The sequence below is a fragment of the Camelus ferus genome, chromosome 19, assembly GCF_009834535.1.
Source record: "Camelus ferus isolate YT-003-E chromosome 19, BCGSAC_Cfer_1.0, whole genome shotgun sequence".
NCBI lineage: Eukaryota > Metazoa > Chordata > Mammalia > Artiodactyla > Camelidae > Camelus > Camelus ferus.
In genome coordinates, this window is record NC_045714.1 from 23,691,715 (window position 1) to 23,704,406 (window position 12,692).

At 34.7% G+C, this 12,692-nt stretch overlaps 1 protein-coding gene across 6 annotated transcripts in view; it reads left to right on the forward strand.

Moving 5' to 3' along the window:
- TASP1 (taspase 1) overlaps positions 1–12,692 on the forward strand; it is a 261,474-nt gene that overhangs the window by 46,739 nt on the left and 202,043 nt on the right. For all 6 annotated transcript variants that reach the window (XR_004313102.1, XR_004313103.1, XM_032461813.1 and 3 more), the window contains one exon: positions 5,235–5,314. Coding sequence is in view for 4 of the 6 variants with exons in the window: in XM_032461813.1 (XP_032317704.1) it covers positions 5,235–5,314 (80 nt within the window). In the remaining 2 variants the exon portion in view is untranslated. The remainder of the gene's footprint in view (positions 1–5,234; positions 5,315–12,692) is intronic.

Here is a 12,692-nt window from a genome sequence, read left to right on the forward strand (position 1 = left end):
CTGGTTTTCTTTTCATTGGCTAAGGCAAGAGTGTAAATGTATTCCCTGTTACTCCACCTTGACCAGAAGAAGAAATCTCTCATGTACCTGGAAGTTTACTTTATACTTGCAGTACTTAAAAAAAAAAAAAAATTCCTGGAGTATCCAAAATCAACAAAGCCAAATTTATCATGTTTTTACTTTGCACTTATTTACATACAACCCGAATAAATCCAATTATCTAATTTCTGTAATGATGATAGCTAACATTTATTGCATTTGTACATTATGAAAGGCACTGTTTTGTGTGGTTTGCATGCATTATCTCATAAAATCATCAGATGATTTATGAGGATAACACACATTTTGTAGATAAAGAAACTGAGTAGCATACTTCATCACTGTTATGCTATTAGAAATTTATGGAGTCCCTCCATAACACATTGGAGGCAGCAGATTAGAATTTATAAGTGGGGGAGTAGAATCCTTTTATAATAGTAAGAAGTAATTCTTCATACCCATTTCATTATTCATTCACTTACCCATTCCTTCATTTAGCAAATTTATGATTTACTTCCTGTATGCCAGGCATAGGGGTAGAAAAGCTATCAAAAGCAGATTGAACGCTTAAAAACCATAGTCGTCTGGTGGCATCTGTTGAAGAGACAGGCCACTCTGTGTGGGCAGCAAGGCATTGCATATAATGCATATTTTCTAAGAAGTCTTTAAAGTAACAAGTTCATTTGTCTGTATACCTTGCTGAGGAAGGCAGGGAGTGTATCTGCTTCAGCTCTATCTAAACTTGTTAGGCTTTTATCAACTCTTATTGCTTTGTTAGAAAAATCCTGAGCAAAACTTTAGGCAGAATGGTATTTCTATTAGCTGAGAACTTTTTGTTTTTTAATTTTCTGGTTATTGCCACCATGATAGGCATTGGTTAAGTACTGGCGTTTGATCGGACTAGTAGAGTATTTGACATCTTCATAAATTTGATGGGACTACTATCATAAACTGTGTCACATTTCCTCCAGCTTTAAAATTTTATTTATAAATGTATATTTTCAGAACTTTTTTCCTCCCATCATGATAGGGTGCAACTCTAATAGGCCTTATTTACCATCTAGAACAGGGGTCGTCAAACAATGGCCTGTGGGCCAGATCTGGCCTACTGCCTGTTTTTGTAAATAAAGCTTTATTGGAACAGAGCCATCCCTATTTGGGCACATACTGTCTGTGGCTGTTTGTCTACTGCCAAGGCCAAGTTGAGTTGTTGCAACAGAGACGTCATCTGGCCACAAAGCCTAAACTGTTTACTATCTGGCCCTCTCAGAAAAAAATTTACTGACTCCTAACAGAATAAGTCACAATTTTTGGAAATTATGTTTCTTTTGATAAAAAAGGGAAAGCTAGAAAAGCATTGTTACTTTATGTTTAATATGATTGAAAGCCAAAGTGTTCCTTAGACACTTGGATTTTTTGAGAGGTACATTTAATTTTTGGTACATTGCTTACTTTTGAATACTATTAATCTATTGTATTTCATACATTTATTCAGATTTTAGTACTTTTATTGTATGAATGTGCAAAGAAAACTTAAAAACCTAAAGATTAAAAGAAACATAAGAGACCTATCAGCTAATCAGAAGATATGTGTGGATTTGTTGGATTCCCATTCAAACGGAACAGTTTAAGAAACAAAGTAACAATAGTGGCAAAAAATTTTATGAGACAATTAGGGAAATAAGACATTGATTGAATAAACTATTTTGATACTAAGGGATTTATTGTTAATTTTTTTAGGTGTCAATTGGTTATATTGTGCTTTTGTTTTTAAAAAAAAGTCATTTTTTAAGTTACATGCTAAAATATTTATATTTGAAGTTATATGATATTTGATATTTGCTTCCAAATAATCTGGCTAGGGATGTAAATGCATTAATTATTGATGAAATGGGGTGATGATCCATGGGGTTCATTACACTCCTCTCTGTAATGTATATGTTTGAAAATTTTTGTAATGCAATTTTTAAGAAGAGTTTAATCCTTGTTATTTAATTTGATTGTTATATCTTATTTCCACATAGAGCAGACTCCTTTATATACACTTATGTGTTTGTATGCTTAAAGTAATCAGAAGCCACCAATTTGTCTTTCTTCAAATTTGTGTATTTATGATAATTAAAGAAGTAATAAAAAAAGTAGATTGAACTGTTTTTAAGTGCAAAGAAGCTGCTCTCATTTTCTCCTGTATCTTTCTTATCCAGAATAATGTATTTTAAGCAGTTTTGAGAGCTTTCTGAATCACCAAATTACACATTTTTAGACTGATTATAGTGTTGCAGTTCTTTGAGTATGGGTGGTTCCCATCCTTAAGATCGTCAGTGACATCACTGCGTTTGCCCGGATGGCTCTTCCCGGGTGCTGGGCTGTGCTGACACTTGCCACAGCACTTACAGGCCGGCTTGTTGAAGGGTTTCATCACCCCACCTCAGTGCTGGTCTCAGCAGAGTGCTGCTTTTGTTTGATATGCTACTTCAGATTTGCTTTAAGGTAAGGGGAGCACAGCACAAGGAAAATGCTGTCCTCTAGAGAATTCTGACAGCCTCATTTATTATTTTGTTTAATCTCTTGCCAGTGTTTATTTAATGCTTAGTGTGCTTCAGGCACTGTTCTGAGTGCTTGGGATATATCAACATCAATGAAAAACAAAGATCTCTGCTCTTATGAAGCTTACAGTTTATTTGAGGGAGACAAATCTAAACAATAGGGATAATATGTAAATTATAAAGAATATAGTATGTAAGAAGGTGGAAAAAAGAAAAAATGTAAAAAGGACAGAATAAGAGGGTTTGGGAATCCTGAGTAGAGGAGGGCTGTGTGTGGGGGTACAGTTTTCAATAGACCTCATCAAAGAGGTATATTTAAACAGATGGGGGAATTTGCCGTTTGGGAAATAAGGAAGAGGCGGGAGCCCCCTTGGCATGTTTGGGTTTTTACAAGCGGCTGGAGTCGAGTAAGCAAGGGGGCAAGAAGAAGAAGAGAAGAGGTGAGGAGGGAGCAGAGAGGATCAGATCACTCGAGAGCCTGTAGATTCTTGTGAAAGCTCCAGATTTTATGCTGGAGTCCTCACAAGAACTTTTGCAGGATTTTGAGAAGGGGAATGTCATTATCTGACTTGGGTTTTACAAGGATGTCGGTGGCTGATGTGTTGAGAGGAGGCTGAGGCAGGGGACAGAGCAAGGCAAGCATGGAAGTGATGAAGCCATTGCAACACCAGGTAACAGATGATGGTGGCTCAGACCAAGGTGGTGGCAGTGGAAGTAGTGAGAAATGGTCAGATTCTGGATGTGTTAAAAATGGGGTTTTCCAATGCATTGACGTGAAACTTCTCTAAAAGCTTTCTCCTTCGAGAGACAGAATATTTGAGATAAATTTGAATTGGTACTGAATTTCATGTTCTGGAAAGTGATTTTTTGTTTTTGATAGTATAGTTTTTAGTAAAAGCTCATGTAGCTTTATGGCATTTTAAAATGATTTCAGAAGCAGTTTTATGCCATTCTGTATGATAACGAACTACTAGACAAGTAATTTTTGTTATATGGAAAGGTCAGATATTCAGTATTCTTATCCATAAGATAGCATCCAAATATTCACCTTCCTATGAATATCGTAAAACACCCAAAGTATTTAAAAACTTGTATAGCAGATGACACCAACTGATTTTACTTAGAATTAAACCTATGAATGATTAAGAAATGAAAAATAAAACTAAGAATATTTTATAAAATACTTCGGATTCCAGATATTGGGATTGAACCCCAAATGACCAGTGGGCGTGCTGAGAATACTAGATTCAGCTCCAGACTTATGTCCCAATCATTTAACTTACTAGTTCAATATCTCTTTTACATCTTCACATTGAAGAGAGGTTATTTCTTGTATCAAAGTCTTTTTCTAGAAGAAGGAAGTGCTACAGATGCCAGCAGGACAGCTCAACTCACAGCCAAGTTCCTGCTTCAGTTTTTCCTCCATTTGACCTTTGTGTGACAGCTTTTCTTTGCAGGGGTCTTCATTTGATACAGGGATAGGAGAAACTTTTCTATTTTTGGAGTCCTTTAGAATTTTTTTAAAAATGGAAGTTTGAAGAGGTAAAGTTGTTTATTCTTGTTGGCTTGCTCTCTCCTCTTTTTTTACTTTAATGCTCCCTCCTTCCCCGCCTTTATATATATTGGAAAACAGTTGTTGGACTTAGCCTTTTGGTTTCTCATTGGAACCATTTGGATATATTTCTGAGTATCTACTTAGATTTTGTTTTTCTGATCTGTCATTGGTCATCTTATTAGCAATCAAATCCCAAGACCACAATATGTGTTACTTTGAGTTTTTAGTGTTGGAATGATTAGAAGAACAGAAAGAAAAAGTAGGGAGCAGGAATCTAATGAGTAGGCACAAGTTCAAGGAGTCCATTACTAGCTGGCTGAGATCTTTAAGAAGTTGGCTGTGGAAGGAGATGAAATGATTGATTCTTATGGTAACTGATCGCTGTTACTGCATTGGGGAACGGGGTGGTTAATTATCCTGCATGCCATTTGAAATCTTTGAAAGAAAGTCTTTTACAGTTAGCTAACCATAGCCTTTTATTCACTTTGTTATGTTAAAACTTGCAGTCTGTGGCTTAAAAAATTACTTTTGGGACACACCACACTACTTTACTTTTACCACAGTAAAAAATGATTCTGCGAGTCAGATATATATTTTTGTTGCATCAGTGCTTAGAAATGTAAGCACATCTCATTGTGTTTGGGCATCACTGGCTGAAACCCTCTCGTTTTGGGTAGATCCAGGTGTTATACTAGGCAAGAATACCGAATCTGAAGACATTCACTTAACCTTTGACTCTTAATCTGATTAAATAGATCTTGTGATGTAAACAGAACCCTGCTGATCCAAGATAAATCTTAATGTTTGCCACTGGGAAATCAACCATTCTTACTTCTTATGTCGAATTTTGCCAATTTTCACTTGTTAGTTATTGCAGATGAAATTGTACCGTTTCCAATTGTAAAATTTCTAACTTGGGGAAAAATTAAAAGAAAAATTTTTTGGCATATAGCCATATTATTATTTTGAGGTAAGGCTAGAATTGTATCTATATGCAAATTTTTTCAATTGATATACTATATTACTTATATTACTTTATTGAATATGTAGAAGATGACACTGAATTTTTAAAAGAATTATTTTTCTGTTATTAGCTTTTTAGTTGGAGAAGGAGCCTACAGATGGGCAGTAGATCATGGGATACCCTCTTGCCCTCCTAACATCATGACCACAAGTGAGTAAAAACTTCTGAAAATTAAGCTATATTAGCATATATACCTGAAAGTGTTACATTGCTTTTGATCCATATAGTACTTCTTTTTAAGGAAGAAAGTTTATATGTTGAAATGTTTCAGTTAAAAGAAACATAGAAAGTTATTTGATTTTAAAGCCATCTTTATATTCCTGAGGTTTTCCCCTCCTTGCTTTCTTATGCTTTTAAAGAAGTATTGCTAAAGGATCTCTTTTAGGTTACTTAAAATAATTACTACTAATAAAACTGTAATACCACCCACTCAGAGAGAGAGGAAAACATAGGTCAACACTTACCCATCCATGAACTGGGGAAGGGCTATGTAGGTACCAAGTGCAGGGAAAGGAAAACAAAAGTGTGACTACAGAAGAGTTAAGCTGAAAAAACACTTATCATGAATACGACAATAGGATATGTTCCCTTAATCTATGAAGAGTTTTACCAAATTAAAAACCACGCAAATACATGTAATACTCCAATAGAAAAAAAAAAAAAGGTCAAAAGGCATGAATAGATAATATAACGTAACTAATAAGGAAATTCAAATTAAGACAAGTACATGTTAAATTTGCTTCCTCTTGCTTGGTGAAAGAGTTAAAAAATATTATATTACTGCTGGTAAGTGTGTGGTAAAATGAACATAATACATTGTAGGTATAAGTGTAAACTAGCAGAAATTTTGGAGAACAGTTAAGTAACACGGATCAAAAGCTTTAAACTTATTCTGCTTCTTGGAACTTGTCATTAGAGACATAGACAAAGATTTATGTAGAAGGGTGCTCAATGAGCATTATTAAGAATATAAAAAAATTCTGTTATGTATAAAATAAGTTATAAGGATATATTATACAACGCAGGGAATATAGTCAGTATTTTAACTAGAAACGGAGTGTAACCTTTAAAAATTGTGAATTGCTATATCATACACCTGTGACATATAATATTGTACGTCAAGTATACTTCAGTAAAGGAAGGGAGAAAAAGGAAAAACGTAAGAAAAAGATTATATATGGTATAGCACAGGGAACTGTATTCATATCTTATAGTAACCTGTAATGAAAAAGAATATGAAAACAAATATATATACGTGTATATGTATGGCTGAAAAATTATGCTGTATACCAGAAAATGACACAACATTGTAAACTGACTATACTTCAATTAAAAAAAGAGAAAACAACAACAACAAAAAAAGATTATAGAAATTGGAAAAAAAACCCACCTCATGTTCAATGCAGAAGAATGTGAGTAAATAAACTATCACGTATTCTTACAATGAAATGATATGACATAACCAGAAATTGTTATAAAAACTGATGTCTGATAATGATTAAATCTAATAATGACTTACACTAAAAAAGTGAGGTTATAAATATGTATATATGTATGAGTGTTTTATATATCTATTTAAAAAAATCATGGCCACATATGTATGCATAAAACAAAGAAATAGTAAAACCATATACTACTTGTTTTTAAAGTTTTTAATTTTATTTTAATTTTTTATTATTTTTTAAATAGAGGTACTGAGGATTAAACCCAGGACCTTGCACAAGCTAAGCACATGCTCTACCACTGAGCTATACCCCATCCTCCTAAATTTTTAATTTTCATCAAGTAATCTGTGAATTTAATCAAATGAAAAAAAATGAGGAATCATTAGTTCCAAGGAAACCAAGTTGTATGAAAAAGAGATGATTATATATCATAGCAAGTGTATAATAAAGATTGACTGTTAGTAATATCATGTTCAAAATGAATATTCATAGAGCTGGCAGCTGTAGTGTCTGGAGGCTGGAAGAAGAGAAATGTGAATGTGCGAGGCAGCAGGGATTGTGAGAGTCCTCAATTTTCACCCTCCCCAGCATGATTCTACCTTAAAAACTCCCCAGTGGAACTTGCTGTAGAGTTCTTATCTCAGGCAGACAGAGCAGCCCATCTCTCAGTTCCGTTTTGTTTCCCCTCAGAGACACGCCCCCTGGGAACTTGGGGTGCGGTGTGGGGGCTGCCGTGCTGCTGTCATCTCTCCTCACCGTCACTCTGGAATTCCCTTTTCCTCTCTCCAAAATCAGATTGTCTGTTTCCTGAATTCCATGTGTTTTTCTTTCTTACTTTAATCCTTCATTTGGTATATGCAAGATGGGAAAAGACTTTCACTTACATTTCTGAAGAGGTTGCTCTGTCTTCTAACTTCCAGTCTTGCTAGTATGCAGTCCGCTGGCATTTTGATTCCCAGTTCTTTATGGTGTATTTTTCCTCTTTGGAAGGAAGTCCTTAATTCCATGTTCTTAGTACCACAGTGATATCTTGGAATGGGTCTTTTTAAAAATTCATTGTACTGGGTACTCTTTTGGACTTCCCATCTGGAAATTTATGTGCTTCTGATTTGGGGAAATTTTTAAAAAACTGTGTAATAATCTCTTCCCCTATCTCTTCTCTCTTATGTTTTTCTAATTTCTGTGAATTAAATGTTGGATCTTGTGCTCTAATCCCATGTGTCCTTTTCAAGTTATTTTTTCTCCTTTTAAAAATCTCTATCTTTTGTCCTACTGTCTGGGAAGTTTCTTCAATTTTATCTCTCAAACTGCTTCCAATGAATTTATAGTTTTGGTTTTCATAGTTTTAAGTTCTAGAGATACATCTGCAATTAATATTTTTGAAACATGATATACTGTTCTTGTTTCATAAACTCAATATTTTTGCTCTCTCTCTTAGGGTATTATGGTTTAAAACTTCTTATCTGCTGTTTCTGCTTCCTCTGTCTTATTTTGTATTTGTTTGTTTGTTTCAGACCCTAATACATGTTAGCTAGTTTCCTTAAGTATCTAATAGTGACCCTCTGCTATTTTCATATTGGTGAGTGAGGTGCCTGAAAGCCAGTTGGCAGCTTTGTGAGGGCAGATCTGTTTGACCTCAAGTGGGAGGCGTAACCATTTCTCTATACATTTTTTCTTTTGGATTAGGGAGAAGTCTTCCCAGCTCCAGCAGGGCAATAGCCAGTATTCTGGTACAGAGTAAAGGAAGGCACTGGAGGTGTCTCCTTGCCTTTATCAGACTTTTACGGAAAACTCTCTTGTAGGCGGAGCCCCATACCTGCACCCAGCTGTGTTCCAAGTCTACTAGCTGGGGGCCCATCTGGTTCAGCCTCTCCAAAGACTTCACCCCATGTTTTCTGCTGGCACAAGGAGGGGATTTGGGTATCTAATATTCCTTTTTGACATTTTTCTGCCAGTTCTCCTGTTTTTAGCCCCAGCCTGGCTTTCAGAGATACCAGGTGCTTTCTATCCTGAGTTCTCCTGATGCTTCTGTGGCAGGCACAAGTTTACTTTGGCAGGCATTCATTTGCTTTGTGATGTCTTGGCTACTGGACATTGGGGTTCATCTTCCTTTGCCCAGTTAGTTACTGTTTGTCCACTTGCTTTCTATTTTCTAAAATTGCGTTGATATTGCTCATCTCATTATAATCATCCCTTGGTATGTCAATCTTTTTCCCCCCTTAAATTTCTTTTTTGGTAAGGTTTTAGTAGGGCATGGAAATGAATTCATGTGTTCAGTCTGCCAATTTCACTTCACAATATTTATATACAAATGAGTTATAAAATAGTACTAGGTTTTTTGCAGGATGGCAAAATTATCTTTGGCTATACATTAGTATTTTATATTTTTAATAAGAAAAACATAACATGTCATAGATTTTTTATAACATATAATCAACCAACAAGAAATGTTCTCTAAATAAATAAGATATTTAAAAATTAAGCGATATATTCATTTTTTGCAGAAAAGGATAGTTTTGACCTATGGGGAATTTAAAAGGAGAAATTATAACCATTATTTAGATTAAAATAAAAAATGCCATCCTATATTCAGCCATTTGTCTAACATTCAATAGAAATAAAATTCTGTGTTGATGCTGGTTAATGATAATGTTTTATATTCAGTTACCATTTTGAGGGGCATAACTTGTAGGTTATTATCCCTCTTCAGTGTTCAAAAGCTTTTAGAATGTCATTCTAAGGTTTATCTTAAATTTCTTACACATTTTGACATGTAATTTCATATTTCATTCTTGTATATAGATTTGAATTTCTTCCTGGCATCAATTCCTTCAGCATGGAATGCTAATAAAGCTTTTCTGGTGATGTGGTAGATGTAGTGAAATTTTTTCTCAGCTTTAATTATCTGAAAAAAATATTTATTTTGCTTTTACTTTGAAAATACTTTTTTTGTTATTGTTTGATATGAACTTCTGGTTGACAGAGTTTTTTCTTTTCACACTTCTTTTCTTTTATTGTGGTAAAATATTCGTAACATAAAATTTACCATGTTAATAATTTTTAAGTGTATAACTCAGTGGTACTAAGTACACTCAGTGCTGTTTAACCATCACCACTGTCCATTTCCACTTTTTCCTCAACCCACACAGGAACTCTGTCCTATTAAACAAATGACTGCCCATTCCCCCTCTTGCCTGCCCTTGGTAACCTCTATTCTACTTTCTTTGTCTATAAGTTTGCCTATTCTAGGTCTCTTTTCTAAGTGGAATCACACAATATTTGTCTTTTTGTGTCTGGATTATTTCACTTAGCATGTTTTCAGGGTTCACCCATGTTGTAGCATGTATCAGAATTTCCTTCTTACGACTGAATAATATCCCATTGCATCCTTTTAGCACTTTTTAAGATGTTACTTCATTACCGTCTGGATTCCACTGTTTCTTAGAAAGTCAGTCATTATTACTGCTTCCCTGTGTGTAATATGTCTTCTTTTTTCTCTGACTGCTTTTAAGAATTGTTCTTTATTTTTGTTTTTGCCTGGATGCGGTTTTCCTCATACTAGTTTTGTCGTGCCTACTGAATCTGTGGGTACAGCTTTTAATCAAATTAGGAAAACTCTTGGACTTTCTGCTTCATGCTCTCCCTTATTGGTTTCTAGGATTTCAGTATCACTTAGAGTAAAACATTTGATACTGTCATGTGTTAATGAGGCTCTTTTTTGTTTTAACCTTTATTCTCTGTTCTTGCTGTATTATTCAAGATTCCCCATAGAAACAGAACCAAAGGAGAGCGAGCGAGCGAGCGAGCTATCTCTCTATCTGTCTATCTATCTTTCTTTCTATCTTTCTATCTAAAGAGATTTATTATAAAGAATTGGCTCATGCAGTTATGGAGGGTGACAAGTCCCAAGATTTTCAGGGCTAGTCAGCAGGCTGGAGACCCAGAAGAGTCTTTTTTTTTTTTTTTTTTTGCTATAGCTTAAAAACTAAAATTTATTTCAGGTTTAAGAAGAATAAATAAAATTGAGATGCATTTGAGGCCTGGCTTTGCACACAAAAGTGGATAATAGGCTCATACTGGCTCTTGCAGCCCAGGTTAAGTTGGAGGTTCCTTCTGCAGGTAGACACCGTAATGCTTTGTTTGCCTTTGATTCACATTCCTCATCACTGCACTATAATGTTTGTATGTTGAATATCAATATCCAGAGAAGAAGCAGTTCAAGGATGAAAGTCATCCAGTCTTCAGCTGACAAAGCCATTCTAACAGAGAGCAGCAAATATTCTAACATAAAGTGAATAGTGAATTCATGAATCAAGAAAGTCCTTCCACACTGCATCCTTTGGAACAAAGTGTTTAAAATAGGAGCATGTCGATCCCAGGTGTGGAGGATTTTTGCTGGTATAAAATGTGGTTTTCAAGCAAAGATCAAGAAACTGTTTCATGAACAAGTAGCCTATTATAAAAAGTATCTCTTAGCCCAAAAATTAGAAGACAATCCAAATCCAAAGACCTTGAAACCACGATAGTCGATTGTGTCGTTCCGTCTGAAGGCTGGCAGACTTGAGACCCAAAGGCAGATAGGCAAGAGGAATTCTCTCTTACTTAGGGGGGAGTCTGCCCTTTTCTTCTATTAATGCCTTCACCTGATTAGATGTAGTCCACTTACATAGGGAGGGCAATCTATTTTACTTAGTCTGTCAATTTAAATATTACTTTCATCCTCATCAAACATACTGTCACAGACACATCCAGAATAATGTTTGACCAACTACCTAGGCACACCCTGGCCCAGTTAATCTGACAAATAAAATTAACCATCATACTTTTATTTGTAAGATTTCCGTTGAATTGTCTTTGAGTTTACTGATCTTTTCTCCTGCAGTGTCTAATACGATAGTAATCTTATGCTATGATTTTAAAAAAATTTAAAATATTGTTCTCAAGTTTAAAGTTTCCATTAAAAAAAACAGCTAACATCTCTCTCTTGAAATTTCCCATGTCATCACCCATTATATCCATTGTTGACATATTTATCATTCTTATTTAAAAACCGTTGATAATTCTAAAATCTAGGTAATGTGTAGGTCAGCTTCTATTGAGAGATTTTTTTCTTGACCTTGGTCACAGTTTCCTGTCAAATTGCATGCCTAATAATTAAAAAAAAAATTACAACTTGGGCGTTTGTGAATGATACATTTTGGAGACTGTGATTTGTTATTTTCCTTTGAATGATGTTTTCTTCTAGAAAAGTAATTAAATTATTTGCAGATCACCTTGATATCATCACAGCCTGGTTTTAGACTTTGTTAAAGTGAGTCTATTTCATTTTTGTCCTTGATCCCAGAGTTGTTTCTTAGTACTAGCTTGTGGTCTTTATTCCTTAGACATGGGCTTAAACTTTGTCTCTTCTACAGTGAGTATTTACTAAAATGTCTGCTTTTCAGCCATTGTTTTCCTCAGTGGACTTTATGGAATCTTGCATCCTGTATGAACAGTTAAGGGTTCATTCAGGGATTTGAGGGGAATTTTATATAGATTCTGGACTTTCTTTTTTGTGGATTCCTCTTTTCCAGAATTCCTCCCTCAATTTCTGGTGGCTTCAGTAGCCCCAAACTGCTTCATCTCAGGCCAGTAAGACTACAGATTGCTACCTAAGCTTTATTTTCTGTGCATCGCACAGAGTGGGGAGTGCCTCATGGGGAAAGCTGTTTGAATTTAGATCTTACCTTGTATATTTCTTTTCTTTCAGTGGTTGAATTCTCTCTTAATTTTGTCAACTTTAGGTCACTTGCCTTCAAATACCTTTTCTTTTTTATAAATTTAAAAATTCTGTCCAGAATTTGTAATTATTATTGGTCTATGGGTTAGCCTGATATAAGCTATTCTTTCATTACCATGAGTTAGAACTGATGTTTTGTAAGTGTCTGCTATTAACAAATATAATAATATAAATAATAAAAATAACATAAATTAATAAATTTATATAAACATATACTTTTACTTTTTAATGTGTGGTACAGGAATATGTTATCTTCTTAAATATTGGAGCATTCTACATAAACCTAATCTTCCTTTTTACTTCC